Source organism: Geospiza fortis, unplaced genomic scaffold, assembly GCF_000277835.1.
Source record: "Geospiza fortis unplaced genomic scaffold, GeoFor_1.0 scaffold102, whole genome shotgun sequence".
NCBI classification, from domain to species: Eukaryota; Metazoa; Chordata; class Aves; order Passeriformes; family Thraupidae; genus Geospiza; species Geospiza fortis.
Genome location: NW_005054373.1, coordinates 395,949 through 413,822, shown reverse-complemented (window position 1 = coordinate 413,822; position 17,874 = coordinate 395,949). Strand labels below are relative to the sequence as shown.

Sequence of the window (17,874 nt, the reverse complement as noted above, 5' to 3'; positions counted from 1 at the left end):
TGGCTGCAGCCTGCAGCCTGGTCCAAGCAGTTCAGCTGGGAGCAGATTAGGAGTAAGGCCAGGATGGGGAACAAGTATTTATCTGTAAAAATGGGTCTAGCTAAGTCTTACTGTGTGAGACTGCTGTGAAATGGAGACAGGGAGATGCACAATGCCACATCCTACCCACTGGGCTCCTCTCCATGCCAGGGACAGGTCTAATGGGGCAAGAATGGCACAGAATTTCCCATTGCAGGCAGCTGCTTAAGATGCTTGGGAGATCATTTCTGGGGTAGAGTCTTAACCCGCCCCTAGAACAATCTAAACAACTGGGAACTTCATGGAGCAGTGACTTCTGCGTCTGTTTGGCAGCAGCAGCAGCAGCCATGTGTCACCTTGTGGCCAGGGTGACCTGGCAGATGTGTTCAGAGAGCCACCCCACAGCACTGGTGTCCCCTGCCAGCTGCACTTTGGTCACCAGACCCCACAGCAAGGACCAGCCCAGGCACAGGGGCTGTGGCAATGGGGTGGTTCTGATGCAAACACCAAAGAAATGGAGCCAGGACTTGGTTTCCCTCTGAGTGTTCCTTCCTCTCTGAACTCTGTCCCTTCATAACTGCATTTCCTACCAGGAGATTTTAACTCTTCCTTAGGCAGCACTGGGGTCTTTTTTCTGACAGGGCTGAATTCATGTCCTGCAGGACTCTCCCAGCAAAGGAACTGCCCAATCTTTGCCAATTTGTCAGATTTTCCATGGATTTTGACTCTGTTTTCATCAGCACTCCTTCCCCCACACAATCATGTGCTCTGTTATTTCCCTAATTCATATTCAGGGTAAAACAGCTCTGTTTCTGTGAGCAAATATTCAAGGCATTTTATTCATCATTATTTTTGGTGAGGAATTCATTTGGCTTTCATGATGTCAACAGCTCTACTGAGTTCCTATTTTGCAGCTCACACTCAAATATTTTTTTTTGCTCACCTTTCCCTTTTCCTCTGGATTTCTCACTGCACTCATGATGTGTCCCATGAGGGAGCAGCCACTGATGGGGTCCCTGTCCCTGATCCAGGGATCACACAGAATTCTCTGGATGTGCTTTGGTTTTCTCATATTAGTACAGAGTCCTGAGCAGAAGATGAAATAGCCAAATTAAACTAGAAGGTTTAATAGCTTTGTTAGAGGCAGGAAATGAAACTCACAGGGAACAGCTATGTCACAGTGGCTTTGAGAGTTACTCATGAGGGTGAGTGAGATCCTGCTGGGAAGGCAAACTAAATTCTCCTTTTTGGTTGTTTTTCCTGTTCTGGTTTACTGCAATGACCATACCCAATGGATATGGATTTACAAGAACTCCTAGTCTAGAGAAGAGGATCAGAATCAGCAGCTTCTCATCTCCCTGTGTCTGACACACAGACTTGTGACTCTTCCAGTGGGATGAAGCACAGCAGGGAGAATTTGCAGAGCAGCTGAAATGCAGCTCCCATTGCTGAGACAAGTGTTTGCCAGAGGTTTGGACTGGCTTCTCTCAGAGTCTGGAACTGCTCCATGTAAAATTGGCAGGGAGTGGATTTGAAGAGAGGGTTTTTGCTGAGCTTGGAGTCTGACAGCTGAGTGCAGGGGCAGGTTTGCTGTAGGGCTGGGACTCAGAGCCTGCTGGAAAAGAATCCTGGGAGATGTCACCTCCTCTGCACTGAGGATGGGGTGACCAGTGCATGGGAGTGGTGGCATTAAGCACAATAGAACTGAGAGTTCTGAACATCAGCAGAAGCTGCTCCAAGCCCCAGTGAAAATAAAATAAATAAAAAATGGCAAGAAGCTGCTCAGCTACCTGGCACCATCTGTAGCTGCTGGGAAGTGTCTGTAGCCTATGCAAGGATTTTACTCCTGGCTTCAGCTTCCTAGGCTGGGATTTTCAAGGGCCTCTGCAGACCTGGTTTGGTACAATATCTGCACCACACGGATTTTCCCTTGGGCAATTTAGGGAAATTTTATGGCCCATATGCTAAACATTCAGGGCTTGGAAGAGAATCTACTCCACCCTTTTTCCCCCCCTTAAGTTGGCTGGGAGAGAAGGGTTGAGCTTTCTGCACAAATTTCATTCTTCCCAGGGAGGGATGCAGCCTCCTTCTTTGCTCCTGCATGGTTGGAGCCCTCTCAGTCTGTGCCTGGTGTGCTTGGCACAGGGGATGGCATTCCAAAATTGTGACTCTGAGGCACAAGGAGGAGCTGGAGCCAGAGAGGTGCACTGGAGAGCCAGGAGTGAACCTCGGTATTCCTGTGTGCTGTTCACTGGCTTGAGAGGCAAAGCAAAGAGGCTGTGGTCACTGTTGTGTTGTGAGGGTGATAAAGATAAATGGCATCATTGTTTTTGTTATCTGGAGGCTGCTGCTGGCTGGGGTGAAGACAAAGGCCAGAATTCACTGGCAGGGCTTGCTGTGGTTGTAGAAAGCCTGGGGTTGGGGGGAGGAGAAGGGAAAAGGAAGTGGAGGATGTAAGATGAAGACACATGTCAGCAAATCAAGGGCCCAAGCATCAGAGTTATGCACCGTGCCTTAGGATTTGCAGCCTGAACTAAAGCTCAGCCCCAGAGAGCTCAGACAGTAAATTCAGGGTGATGAGGGAGGCTGTGGCTGAAGGTCAAGCAGGATGTTAAAATCACAAATTCCAGGCACCAAACTCACCAAAAGCATCTTCCCTCCTTGGGGCCAGGCTTGAGGAGACGCCGTGGTGGGTTAGAGCTGGTGTGAGGAACCAAGGAGCACCCTGAGAGAGTGGAATAAAGCAGAGTTATTAATAGCAGTGACCCAGATTGCACTCTGAGGGTACAAATCTGGCACAAGAGGTGGCCCAGTCAGCTAAGAGGATATTTAAGAGTGGCTGGGAGCAGAATCCATCTGGCCACTGCTAGGGGGACACTGTTCATTCCTTGTAAGGTGTCTTGGTGGTGCTGATGTGAAATGGTGGCTGATGCCCACACATCATCACCCAGGAGTCATTTGGATAAGTGTCTACTTGAGAAGGCATCTGAGTAATTATATTTACTTTGTGGCACACGGAATGAATTCTGCTCTGCTTGGGCATGAGTGCACTTGCAGTTTCAATTTCAGAATCAGCTGGATTCTGCAGAGTGGGCATTGAAGAAATCCCTCCCCACACTTATAAAATACACTTTTCATGGAATCCCTCTCAGAAATGGTTTTATGGACCTGCCTCAGTTCTCACTAAAGCAGGGCAAAGACTCGCCCTGAAATCATGTAGTCTTGGATAATCTGCTCCCAAGGTGAGGAAAATGTGTTAAACCTGGTACCATAGAAAAGGAATTGAAAGGGCTCAGCTCAAGACTCACATAGGAGCATCAAACAGCTGAAAATCCTGGGGTGGGTCTTAGCCAGGGCTGAGCTTTGCAGAGATGTCACCCTGGAGACCTGGAAGTAGGACACTCGTGAGCATGACTAAATCTGATGGTTTGGGCAGTTTGCCTCTTTATTTCTATCTTAAAAAAAAAAAAAAACACACGAAAATAAAAGAAAAAGAAAAGGATTTGTTTTTCTCTAAAAAGCAATGTCTTTCCCATTTTCCCTGCACTCTGCCAAGCTGTGGATGAGTGCCTGTGCTGCCCACATGGCCAGGAAACCGGGCATTGCAGGCAGGGCTGTTAGTGCTGAGCACTCTGTGCAGGGCCCTCAGGCACAGCAGAGCAGCCAAGGCTCCCGAGCTGCTCCGAGGATTTCCTGCAGTGTGAAACAGGATCAGCCACGGCCCAGAGAGGGGAGGAGGGATCTGTTTTCCTCTCCTTTCCATCTCTCCCATCGCATGAAAGAGGTGCTGAGGCTCTTTCAAGCCGCATCCTCCTCCACCCCCTCCTTTATCTGACTCTGATCCCAAACTGAGACCCTTGGGATGCTGCCAAATAAAGAGCTCTCCCATGGCTTAGAGGCTGAAACCAATTAGGAGCCCCCCTTCCCGTTGTGCCAGTGCCAGGGAGACCCACACAAGATTCCTGCCGCCCTCCCAAAGCGTTCCCTCCTTCTCCATCACCTTTTGGGGAGCTCACCGCCCAGGGATTGGGGCATTGCAGATTCCCTGAGATGTCACAGCAAAGCTGTTGGGATTTTAATTCGTGGTTTTGGTGGAGTGCAGTGGATGCTTGTGTTTGTCATGTCCCTGGGGTGGGGGAAGGGAGACTCATGCAGTGCTCTCAGTTGTGGTTAGGAAGGGGAGGAAAACGCTAAAGCAGGCAGCAAACGGGCTGTTTGCTGAGATGGCTGTGCACACACATGGATGCCATGCCAGCCCTGCTGGGAGGCAGGAAGGACAGCCCCCAACAAGGGAAAAAAAAATCCCTGAGCTGCCACTGCTCTGACAGGAGCCCTAAAGGCACCCTGGGTCCCATTCTGCTCCCAGCAAGGTTTTCTGTGTCCCCACCTCACATCCCAGCACTTGCCCAGCTCCAGGAGCTGCAGAGCTCTCCAGAGGGAGGAAACTGCCCTGCAGCACACAAGTGCATCCACCCAGCAGCTCACTTGGGACTCAAAGCACAGGGCAGAGCCTGTGCACAGCCTGGCTGGGGCAGTGTCTGGCTTGTGTTTGCTCCTGGGAGCATCCCTGTGCTGCTCAGTCCTTCACAGGTGTGACACTGTAGTGGACTCCGGGGTGGTGCTGTTCTTTTTTTAGGAGAAGGGGCCCTAAAAAGGGCACAGAGAGGATTAGTGACTTGGCCAAGATTATGCTGAGGGTCAGTGGTGCTCAGGAGGTCAATAATTTTCAGTGTTTCAGTTCACGTTCTGCTTAGGGAACTTGACCTAACCTGAGAGCTGCTGCACCCCTGCACTGGGTCTGCAGCCGGTGGCTGTGGAAGTGGAAACATAACATTTTTCCAGGTTAAGTGTTGGGTTTTGCCTTCACCAGCCCTCTGTCTCATCCACAGCTTGCTATTTATCATCCCAGCCACAGGAGATCAGGGTATGCAGCTCAGACACCCAGGGAAGCTGGATAACCCATCTTCATTCAGCTAATGAAGAATATCCCCCTTTGTTAACAGGCTTTTTCTTTATCTCTTGCAGAACTTTGCCAAAGAATTTGTGATCAGTGACCACAAAGAGCTGGATGAGGATTACATCAAGAACGAGCTGAAGAAAGCAGGGGGGGCTAATTATGATGCACAGACTGAGTAAAGGCAGGAACCTCCTGGCACCATCACCTGCATCTCCAAGGGAGGGCAAAGGCACAACAAACTAACACACCTGAGAGATGAGGCAACTGAACTCCCCAGCTTTCTGTGGCTGCACCTAAGAACTCCCTTTTTTTTGCATTCAGAGGACTTTTATTTTCCATCTCTCTCATGAAACATTCCTCTCTGGGGCTCTGTTTTTCTTTTTTCCCCTCTTTTTTTATTCATAACTCTGTTTCACACCTGTGGAATTTAGGTTTGGCTCTGCTTTGGTCCTACTCAGCCCTGTGTTTGTAGAGGCTTGCCACTGTGTCCTTCTTCATGTCTGTGTGTTTTACTTGGGCTCAACCTGGTTCCTGAGGGAAGAAAGTTTTGGGGGAGTTCTGAACATCAATTATTTTAATTTTTAAAAAATTTGTTCTGGCTGATATTCTTGGGAATAACATTATTTGCTGTTCTAGGCTCAGATCAGCTTGAGATGACTTCCCTCAAACTTTGATTAAATCATCTAAGCAGAAATGTCCAGCTGAGATGTTATCTAACAGCTTCAACAACAAAGCCAACAAACAAAACCATTTCTTTGACTCCTGATAAATGGGAATAAATTTGCCTTAAACATTGCTTGACAGTTGCTATGCTCTGTGCTGCATCTCTGTCCCTCCCTCTTAAAAATAAGATCCACCACAATCCTAACGTGGGTTTTGTTGCTTTTTGGAGGTGTCACAGCACAGTAAACTGAGGGGCTTAGAAATGTCTGGATCTTGGTCACTATTTTGTGTACGTTGGTCTCTGGGTTTGTATCTGACTTTGCTAATGCTGGGGCTCAGGAGGTGAAACTGAAATGCATAGATGTCCTTTTTCAGTGATGTCTGAAAAAAAGAGCAGCTGCTGAATCCTTCCCCACCCCTGTCCCCCCTGGTTATTCTGCAGTTAAACACAACACCTTCAGTTCCTTGGGGCCTTTGGCAGGGAACATCCTCCAGCTGGGACCAAGGGATGGGGCAGGGCAGCTCCATCCCAGCTGGGGTTAAATATCCAACAGCAGAGGCCCAGAGAAAACCTGGGCTCAGTTTGGTACCAAACTGTGTGTTTGGGGTGGGGGGGCTCCTTTGTATGGCTTTTGTTTTTCCATCCAAGGTAACTGTCCCCAGAATGACCTGTTGGGAGAGGCTGTGGGGCTTGGGAGTCAGAGCTGTAAATCCATGACAGAATAAATGTTTTTCAAGAATAGTTCTCAGAGACTCTGTTGTTCTTTTACCATCCCTGCAACAAGCCCATATTTAGGATGTTTCTTAATCCTTGGTGTGAAGCTTTGAGCTGCTGCAATCTTGGGGCTATTAGGAGAATTAAACACTGGCTTAGATGTAAAATGATCCCAGTGCCTGCAGCCCTTGTCTGCTCTGAGAGGCAGAGGTGACCACAGTGCACCTGACACACTTTTTTGTTCAGCAGCTCTGCTTCTCCATTTCCAGTGCCAAAACACCAAGTGGGAATTGTAATTAGGTCAAAGAGAATTTCACAGCCAGGGAAAATAAATGCAGAGAGGTCAGGAATAGATTTGGGAACAAGAACAACACTTTCAGACAAGTTTTGCAGCTTCCTGCACAGGGTTACATGGGGCATTACAGTTCTGGACAGGACTTCCTAAACCTTGCCCTGAAAGAAGGAAAATGGTTGTTTTTTACAGGACTGGCAGCAGGGACAGGCATAACTAATGGGGAGGAGCTTTGCAGAGAGCTTGTGATGCTCTGAGGCTTTGCCTTGCTGGTTCAGTGACCATGATAAACTCGAATTTGACACCCTGTGGCACAAATCTCTGCCTGGTTGTGAAGCATGGCAGCACCATCACAAGAAATTCATCAGCACCAGCTGTGGTGGGGGCTCAAGAAAGAGTTCACCAGAGGCAAATTAGCTTTTTCAGCCCTCAAAGGCATCTCAGCAAGACAAATGGAGCACTTGTGTTGCCTTTGGCAAGCTGGGTCCAGGGATGGAGGAAGAGGAGGCATCACCTTGGCTCTGGTTGCTTTGCTATCATTAATCCAGTCCTTAGAACATGGAAAATCCCATATTCACTCTTTGAATAACCTCTGTGGTGTACAGGCACATGGACTCTGATGCTGAGCACAGGAATATCAAGTTTGCAGGCATTGCATGGTAACACATGAGAAACATGAGAAGGAATTACTGATTTGTAATATGAGGATAAATCCTTGTGGGGAAAAAAGAAAGTAGCCCAATGAATGAGAGTAATAGCAGAGAACCAGTGGGGTTGGGTTTTTTCCAACCTCAATTTCATCTTTTAGGGCAGGCTATGTAGGGATACCACCCTGGTGATGTTGTGGAGAACTCTGTGGGGAGAAGCTGGGGTGAGATGCACGGGAGCATTGCTGCTGCTGTGCCCCTGGCCTCGCTGGGTCAGTGCTGCAAACCACCGGGGAGCTCTTGTTTGTACAGTCCTGTCCCTCTGGCAGCACTGCCACAGCCAAGCCAATCAAGTCCCTGTCTGTCAAAGCCTCAGTCAAACAGGAGATTATCTCGGTCACAAAGAATGTCCTGGAAACACACCCAGCCCAAGCTGGTGAATGCACATCCCAGGGGGATGCCTGCAAGTGTTTGGGGCAAAATGTGTTTCCAGAATTAAATGTTTCATTTTCTCTTTACTTCTCATTCCTGAGGAGTAATCTGAATTAGCCACTAAATGGCTTTGTTTCTAGAATGTTGATTATATTTCAGTGTAGGAATGGTTTTCATTTCCCTCAGGAGAGTGACTTTACTGATATTTTGTCAAAGCCTTACATGGGTGGTAGGAGCAGCTCAGCTGGTCCAGGGGCTGCACAAGCCTGGCCCAACTCACAAGCTGTCCTGCAGCCTAAAACACATCTCTGGGGTCTGCACCCACTTGACTGGAAAATATTTACCCCACAGCATTTGCAGGCATTCTCCTTCTGTGCTTACAGTTAATAATGCAAGGAACAACTGGCAAAGATGGAGCAGCAGAAAGGCTGGGACGTGAAGAGCAAAAGCTTGAGATTAATTATCTGTGCTGTGTTTGGGGTCTCATGCTTGGCATATCACAAGAACACAAAATAAATTGGAATTTGTCTCTGTTCTGAGACCCCAGGGGAGCTGAGTGTCTGTGAGTGGCTGCTCTGATCTGATGCATCAGGGACTCTGCTGTGGTTTGTATTTTCACCCACAGTGGTGGAGACAAAGAAGGAATTAATAATGCCTATTTTTGCTGCAACACTGCTCATCAGGAGTTCCCAGAGTGTTTTAGGAAGATTGGAATGAAAGAATCATTAAAGTTGGAAAAGACTTCCAAGATCATCAGGTCCAACCTTTGGCCCAACAATACCACGTCACCTAAACCAGAGCAGTGAGAGCCATCTCCAGTTGTTTATTGAACAAGTCCAGGCATGGAGACTCCACCACTTCCAATGCCTGACAATGCTTTCAGTGAAGAAATTCCTCCTAAAAATTGTTTCTGGCCTGGAGTCACTCACTTTGCTTTTCTTTCAAGGGCTGGTTGATTTGTGTAAGTCTATCTGGGCTGGGAAACAAAGAGAAACCTTCTAAGATATTCCACCTTCCTCCCTCTCTCCACCATCAAAATGTCCAATAAAGTTTTTCACTAACCTTTCAACTTCTTCAAAATGAGAGCAAATTTCTGTGGAAATGAAGCTGAAGGGAACAAACAGCATCTGCTGTGCAAATATTAAATGCGGGCAGGAGATGAATAGACTTATCTCCTTTATCATGATTAGCCACATTTTGGCCTTGTAATTTTGGCCTATCACTCAAAAGAAACTGTAATCAGGATGTAATACATCCTATTGGCAAATTACAGCCAGGCAGCTGTTGGAGGCAGCAGCTGAGCCCTTCAGCAATTTAAACTTGGTTTTATTACACCAGGGCAAGGCTCCAATAAGTAGATTAGTGACATGATTTAAAAATAATAAGAGTTGAATCTTGTCCCGCTGAAGAATGATGTCGGTTTTCGTGGGAAGAAGTGTTTTGCCAAAATCAGGACTCCAGGAGCTCTCAGGGGTGTCCTCAGCAGGGTGAGACTGTGAGAGCAAAGGAGCTGTGGTGAGATCAGCCCTGAGCAAAGGTGTGAACTTCTCACCGGGATTTCTGGGTTACTACGAGCCAAGAAAAGTTCCATGTGAGGAAAGTTCAGTGAAATCTGGCAACAGAATACGGGGCTCAGACAAGATTTAAAGTGTGCTGTGGCAAAGTGTGAATTTTCAGCTCTCTTCTTGAATGCAGCAGTGAAGGGGATGTTACCATAACAAAGAGCACCAGAAGTGTATTTAACCTCAAATGTCAGTGTTTCAATTTTGCTGAGTTCCAAACCAAGATTAAACTAAAAGCTGTTACAATTCTTGAGAGCAACAATCCTGCAAAAGTCCCTAAAGTTTTATGCAAAAAATCCCAGTATTTTTTCAGGCAAGAAGCATAACTTTGGTCCTAAAACAGATTCTTATTACAAAGTCACAAATTATTCTGTGGGCTATTAGAAACACCTGGCAAGAGTAAGAGAAGCACTGTTCTCTTTTCTAGATGCAAAGTGACTCTTGTCTAATTTGCAGTGCCCATATCTATGTGTCAATATTCCCTGCACTACCCAGACCAGCAGCTGGCTTCCATCTCCATGTGCTGGCTGTCACCAGATACCATATTCTGTTTGAGAATTATTTGCCTTTTTTTCCCCTAACACTTTTAGTTCAGTTGGAATGACAGGGCTGATGAAAAACTTTTTGGGCTGAATCACAAAACTAGTTTTTAAGGCAGAAATCAGCACTTTCCTCCTCTTTTAAGCTGTCTTCCAAGAAGCATCTTGCATCTGGCTGTATCTCCCTTCTAAAACATAAAGTTTCTAGGCAATCCCACTTCTGGATTCTCACTTAATGTGAGAATATTATATTTGTTAATGTGGATGCAGCTATGGAGTGATTTGATAGGGAAGCTTAGTTGGGATCCGTACAGAGCGGTTTATCTCACATCACAGCTGTAAATCAGATATGCTACAACATTTATTACCTTTATCTCCCTTATTTAAGAGCTCAAACCTGTCAGATGAAACCATAAATCTGCTCCTTGCATCGAGCCTCTTAATATTCCAGTTGATGTTTGTTTCCAAAAACTCTCTGCCAACGTTTCATTTTCCTCTCATACTGACACTTAATGCCTTAAGTGCTTGGAAAGATAAACACTGGCTTTAAGCAGCACAATCTCATGATCAGTTTAGCTGAGGATTATCACAGGGTGCACAGAGGAGTCAGGCATAAATTGAGCACTTTTTGCCTTGGCTGCTGATTTAATTGCAGTGAATGGGGTGGAATATTCTGAGAATCACTGACCTGGGATGTAGAGGAGATTCAACTTACAATTTTACCCAATTAAACCTGCTGGGGTGGGACACCAGGCTGTAATTGGGCTGGGGTTGAGGAGAGAAGATGAATTTTACTGGGGGCTGAACTGGTGTCTTGCAGCTGAGCACAGCAGGACAGACCAAGAACCAGTGGCAAAAGGCTGAAGACAGATTGACTGAAACATCAAAGTAGGCACAAACATTTCATAAGGAAAGGTGATTAACCTCTGGAAGAAATAAAACAATTGACTGATTCACCTTTTCACTGCAAGGCAAAGCAAGAACTCTCTTCAGTGGATGCTTGAATGAAACACCAACAATTGGATTTAGCAAATGGGAAATACAATTGTCTGCAGTGCACAGATGATTAGATTTGATCTCAGCTCCCTTATGAACTTTAAGCATCTTCCCTGTCTCAGGTACAATAACACAAGAGATGATTCAAAGTGCATTTCCACAGAGCTCAGATGCATTTTCAGTAGCAAGGCAAAAGTGAGGCAGCTCTGCTCCAGACTGGGCAAACAGCTGGAATAAAAATGTCTTAAATTGTTAGAGGGCTCCAAGGGCAAAACTCATCTCTCAGAGCCATGGGATTCTCAGCCTTAAACAAGGACACACAAGCCTTTGTTTGCTGTAGTGCTCTTTTTCCTTTCCAGCCTCATTTTGAATAGATTAAGTTGTTTGCAGCAGGGTTTATGGCTTATACCAAACGCTACTTTCAGCACAGCCAGAAAAGCTGGAGTCTTCCAGTGGAAAAAGTATTTTAGAACTGATGTTGTATTAAAATAAACCAGCACAAGCTCATCCCCTTCAATGTAAACCAGGCAAGAAACCAAGAAAGTTTGATTTTAGTGCATGTTGGACCAAAATGTAGAAAAGAATCTGCAAGATGTGCTGGGAAAGAGCTGTGACAGATTAAAACAAGGTATGGAACTGGCCAGCTCTGCCCTCCTGGCAGCCCAGACAAACAGTTCAGAACCTGCCTGCACATCACTGAGAGCTCCTCTCAGCACATGAATAGAAACTGAAAGTATCTGAGCAAGAAATAACAAATCCTTCTCTCAACAGAGGCACAAAGCAGAGCAGCCACTCCAGGGTCTGCAGAGCTGGTGAGGGGTTCTTTCTACACTCCTGCTCCAGACACCACAACTAGGACAAGGCAGGAGGCCACAGTGCTCAAAAACTGAAGAAAAAGCAGTGAAATGTTTGCTAAATTTTCTGACTTTTCCATTCAAGGCTTTAAAGTGCTCGCAGCAAGTTGATCTCTGCAGAAAGAATGAGAGTTACTTACCCATCCCCTGGGCAGCACAGCAGCTGCTCACTGGTTACTCTGCATGGCAAATCCTGTGCAAAATGATAATGAAGAAATGTCCAACTAAGCTCAGAAGGGTCCAGTTAGAGCAACTGCCAATTAAATATTGCCCTGGTAATGCAAATATCCCTAACACCAGTGCACAGCACTCAGCTTTCCATTCCACAAGGATATTTTTTGGTGAGTTTAAAATCTGCTTAGTGGAGTAAGTCCCCATTCTGCTTTCACCCCACACAGGCCAAAATCCTCCTGGATTTTTGATTGGAAATGTAAATCCCAACAAGCAACAGAACAGCTTTCACTGTAAACTTCCTTTCCAGGCTTAACTGCCCCCAAGGTTGCTCCTGGTGACACTCCCATGCCAGTCTGTCACTTTTTATTCGCTTGCAACTTGTAAATCTGAGCTGCAAGAGTGATCCAGCAATAATCACAGTGCTCCTTTTTGCTGGCTTCAATATCTGAGCTGAGTGCAGCTCTGCCTGTTACCAGCAGGTTGTCAGAACCACCACCCAGTTACAAATCTTCTCAAATATACACAAGTAATTCTTCCAAATGCACATTTTACTACATTATTTACACCAACAGATGTCAAGGCAAGAACACACTGGATTGCTTTCTGAAAACTGGCACTGATTTCAGTTTGGGAGTGCATTCTCCTAATGAAAACCACGTTAGAGGAGAGGATGTTTTCAAAGCAACTGGTTCTGGCATGTTAGATGTTGAAAATAAAGATATGCTTTTCTGTATCCTAAAAGAATTCCACAAAATTCACACATACTTGGGAAAACAAAAGATCTTTTTGTATGTGTGTGAATATTGACCCATTTCTGGAGCAAGAAATTCAAGCCAACAAAAAAATCTGCAATGAGGACAGATCATTTTGGGACTTCTTTACTGTGTAGATTTTTGAACCACTCATAGCAGTGATTTTTGAAATTCTTTGCTTTTGAAAGGTTCTTTGTGAGGGAAATGGGGTCTAGATGGAATCAGGGTTTTGGGAGCTGGAATAGAAAGAGTCCATTCTCATTAAACAGAGCACTTTTCATGTTCTAAGCATGACAGACCAATACAAATCATAGACAGGCCTGAAATTCAGGATTTGAACCCACAGGCAGGTCTGTCCTTCCACTCTGTTCCAAGGGAAAGGAGGAAAAAACATCCCCAGTTTGTGTTCAAATACTGAAATTCAGGATTTGAACCCACAGGAAGGTCTGTCCTTCCACTCTGTTCCAAGGGAAAGGAGGAGAAGACACCCCCAGTTTGTGTTCACTGAACACTGAGGGGACAGAGAGCTCCCATTCAGCAGCCTGATGTGTGAGGCTGACTGGGGCATGAGATGGATTTGGGGCAAACCTCCATGGAACCCTGAAAATTCTCCTCCTGGGGGATTTGGGAGTACCCAGATTCTCCCAGGGACCTCTGGGATTTTCCAGGACAGAACTGGAGAGCTCCTGTCTGTCTCCTCGCACACTAATTAAAGTGCCTCTGCAAATTACTTCATGCAAGGAAATTACAGCCACATCTCCTCTGCTGGCATCATCTGAGATAAGCTCTGAAATTGTACCTCACTCTCCTTTCTTGCAGAACAACAACCTTTTTACTCCTCCAAGCTTTCCTGTGCAGGTTGTTTTTCAGCAGTTACAAACGTGGTGTGGTGAAAGCATCACCAAAGAAAATGTCTCATAAGTAGTAACAGAGTGCTGGGTTACCCTCTTGCTCTTCCAGAGTGAAAGATTATTTCATTTCAGCAAAGAAGTGCCGAAGAAATGGTAAAAATCTTTTATTACAGGTTATCTGCTCCTTCTCTCTGTTCCTGTTGATTAAGCAGAGAGGAAAAGTAACAGACTCAGAATTGTGATTTTTTTTTTTTATTGTGCATTCATAGCTTTATGTTGGATTCAAGAACATGAATTATTACTGAGCTACATCTGTTAGAGAACACTGTCCAGGTAAAATCAGCTTCTGCTGGCTCCTGTTCAGATGAAATCAATAGGCTTTTTGCCATCATTTTTATAGGCCCTGATATTGCTGTAAAATGGGAGAGTAAAATATTTGGACAGGCAGACACATATGATGTGTCTGTGCAAACTGAAGCCAAAACTTTTCAGCCTCCAGCAAACTGTGTTCTTAATTAAGTATAAAGAGGAAGGAGAATTTGATTCAGAAATAACATTATCTTTCCTGCAGCTCCCCTCACACCAGAAGGTGATTTGGTGTCACCATCATTAATAAAAGCCCAGAGCATCAAAGACCCATGGCAGTGCCACAGAGCTCCCCTGCTATGCTGGCTAAAAACAAGCTCTGATTAATCAGGAGCACAGGCCAGGGGTCCTGAACTGGTTTGCAAGCAGTGAGTGCAGAATGTGGGGATCTATTCAATGGAAATGGTGCTTGCAAGGGCACCAGGCCAGGATGTCCAAGCTGGTGAGCTCAGGAAGAAATGATCCCTATAAGGGAAGGAATGATCCCTAAAAGGGAAGAAATGGTCCCTAAAAGGGAAGAAATGGTCCCTAAAAGGAAGGGAATCATCCCTAAAAGGGAAGAAATTATCCCTAAAATGGATGTATGCTGCTCTGGCATTGGCAGCTTCATCACTGCAGCGTGGTTGCATCTTTGCCCCTCTTTTCTGTGTGACAGTTGTAGATTAACTTCAGGCTCAGACTGCCAAAGGGCCATCCCCACGGGCGGGATTGCTCTGCAGCTGCAATCTCCCCTTTGATGCAGCTCCTGGGGCAGATCCTACATGAGGAAGTGGTTTTTGAGGTGAACTGAAGAATGTAGAATGATGATGGGTTTTGTTTTCTTCTGTCATCAATTTTTGCCTGAGCAAGGCTTTAAAGAAATCAGTATTTTCTATATTTGCTGGCTGCCCAGTGATAAAGGGAAGGACGTGCAGAGTTCCTGTACTTTCTGTACACCTGGACATGATGGCACAGGCTGGATCACTTTCCTGCCCAGCTTTTATTCCCTTTGGCTCACACATGGAGCACTGGGGAGAGGCAGCTGAAATCAGAGGACACAATCAGAACCTCTAAATTAGCATTTAACTTTTCTCTGAGTGTTTGTGATAATCTCTTTGGACACTGACATGGTCAGGGATCAGTCAGGGATCCCCAGGCTTGAAAACACATCAAAATAAAAGTTCTCAACACAGTTCCTCAAAATGAACTCCTCATTCAGGAGCTTGTTCATACTTGGAGATGCCTCCACAAGCAGTGTGTGTTTTCAGTGGAAGACGCAGCAATGGTTCCATGCGAGGCAGCCTGACAAAGAAAGAAACTAAGAAAGAAAAACTGACCCCAAAAGCAAAGATGATAAAGCAGAAGATGAAAAGAAAGTTGGTTTCAAAGATAAAATCTTTAGAAGGCTTTTGGAAACACAGGTGAGGAGAGGAGACTATTTGGAGTTGACTGGAATATTTTTAGTGAGAAAATGAATTCAATAGCCACAATTCTCTGTGTCTCCAGCACACAGGGACATTTCACATTAACCTTTATGAGCAGCCATTTATTTTCTCTCTTCTTGAAGCATTTTTGCTCTCCTATTTTCAGAGCCCTCTGGAGTGCTCAGATAACTCCCCTCTGTAAGCCAATCCCAGCTGGAGACTATTTAATAAGACTCTTTTTAAGATAAAATATTTCTGCAAAGGTGGAAATAATGCTACACCTACAGTCCTTTTCAAAGGAAGCAGAACAAGAGAATTTTGCTGTGGAAAACCCCTTTTTGATCATTCCAGTGCCTGTCTCTTTCCTGCAGGACACAGCAGCGACAGGGCTATGTGATTTATGGTTGTGGCAATCACAGAGGCTCATCTGGAGACCCCTGAATTTCATTATTCTGTTCCACACCATTCCCACTGACCCTGCAGTGTCCTTGTATCTGCTCTGACCTGTCTGAGGGTGCTGTCAACTTAATTTGGTTGCTAAAGGACCTGAAGAAGAGCTGGAGCCTGTGCTACAGCTCCTCTGCTTGCCCTCCTGCACCTCTCAAAGGCAATGACAGGGTAAGGAACAGAGGAACCTGCTTTGTCTGCTCCAGTTTAACAGAAAATCCTCTCTTGGGGTCTCAGTATACTCCTGAGTGGGCCTGAATGCAACACAAAATCCCATTCTGGTAGGGACTTTCATTTCATTCTGTTCCATGGAGAGCTGTCCTTGTTCATGTGAGGCACTTGGGTAATTGAGCTGTTGATTTATTTGTCATGTTGATTTTGGACATGTTCTCTCCAGCCTTCAGAATTTGTTTTCTTAAAAGCCAGGAAGAAACATTTTGACACTTTCCCTCAGCAGGTGTTTATTTCTGGCCTCTGAGTGGCCTGAGCACCCAGCTCCTGGAAACCAGGGCTGCTGGGCTCTCCTGAGAGCTGCTTCTGCTTCTCCTCTGCCTCCGGCTGGGCTTCACATCCAGGAGAAACCTCAGCCCCCATCAGATGAGCAATCTGGGCCAGACAGGAAATGCTCAGCCTTTCATGGCCCTTCAGGGGCAGGAAAATCAACAAAGAGAAAAATGCTCAAGGTCTCATGTACTGTCCTACAGCCCAAAGTACCAGGAAACAGGAACTGGAAGTCTTCAGTTTATTCATCAGTCCTGCTCTCTCCGCCCCATTCACCCACAAGATAAAAGAACAACAGGACATATATTCTATATTGACTATATATTCTATATTGACTATATATTCAATATTGAGTATGTATTTTATATTGACTATATATTCTATATTGACTATATATTCTATATTGACTATATATTCTATATTGACTATATTTCTATATTGACTATTCTATTTTGACTATGCTTCAACAAATGAAAGCTTTAAACACAGCCAAAACTTTAAAAAATACACATTGCTTAGAGGAAAAATAAAAAACCACAAAAAGTTGTGATGCTTACAACAAAGCAAAATATTTTTTTTACACAACCAAACCATTTTGTGTTGATTTTGATACACTGTTTTAATATTTATAAGAAATTTTGTCTTACCACTGACACTTCTTTCATTGCTAATTCTTCAAAGATTAATAACAACAAGTATTATAAAAAATGTAAACTGTTCAATTTATCTTTTTTTCTTCCCTGCTAAGCTGAATTGATGTATTCTCAGGAAAGGTTTTAGTCCTGCAAAATCAGCACATCCCACAGAATTTTTGTTCCACAGGGAAAAATTTTATCTACCTGCATCCGGTAATTGTTCTATTTTTCACCTCCAAAAGACCTCAGTTGGATCAGGTCAGCTTTCCTATTCTGGTTTACATTTATTTCCAACAGGAAGCCATGTCTGTCAACAGCTGAGTATTCTGCTAGCAATTAGAATCCCATCCAACATGTGACAGCTTCTTCTAGCACGCTGCAAGAATGGCAAAAGGGCATTTGGATGAATTAGAGGTATTCATAGGAATGTGTGTCACACACTAGGCATTGTTGATTCGCCATGACAATACCTCCATGGAGATTACTAAAATACCTATCCCTGGTTAATGTTTTCACTATTGATCAGAGACTCATTTCCCAAAATTTGGGGTTGATATGGGTATCCTGGGGGTTCCAAAGGAAGTACAATTAGCTTGGATGCAATTTTCAGAGATTGACGGAATATCCTGAGTTGGAATGGACCCACAAGGATCATCCACTGCAGCACCTGGCCCTGCACAGACACCCCAAAATCCCCCCTGGGCATCCATGGAGTGCTGTCCAAACTCTCCTGCAGCTCTGGAAGCCTTGGGAATGTTCCCATTCCCTGGGGAGCCTGGGCAGTGCCCAGCACCCTCTGGGGGAAGAGCCTTTCCTGATATGCACACCCTAAACCTGCCCTGGCACAGGTCCAGAGAGAAGAGATCAGTGTCTGCCCTTCTCTTTAGGAGGAAGCTGCAGACTGCAATGAGATCTTGACCATCCCAATGTTTCTGTAATCCCCTTTTCCCTTCCCTTCCCTTCCCTTCCCTTCCCTATAAATATTGATTGTGATTTTTTTACATGCTCAGGTGTCATTCTCTCTCTTTTTATTTCTGCCTCTCTGATTTTGCTTTATTACCAGGAATCCA

The 17,874-nt window shown here is 45.2% G+C and overlaps 1 protein-coding gene across 1 annotated transcript in view; it reads left to right on the top strand.

Moving 5' to 3' along the window:
- COTL1 (coactosin like F-actin binding protein 1) overlaps positions 1-6,380 on the top strand; it is a 20,111-nt gene extending 13,731 nt beyond the window's left edge. Inside the window, exon 4 of the mRNA XM_005424762.2 lies at positions 5,044-6,380. Coding sequence (XP_005424819.1) covers positions 5,044-5,154 — 111 coding nt within the window. The 3' untranslated portion in view covers positions 5,155-6,380. The remainder of the gene's footprint in view (positions 1-5,043) is intronic.
- Positions 6,381-17,874: the final 11,494 nt, after the last annotated feature.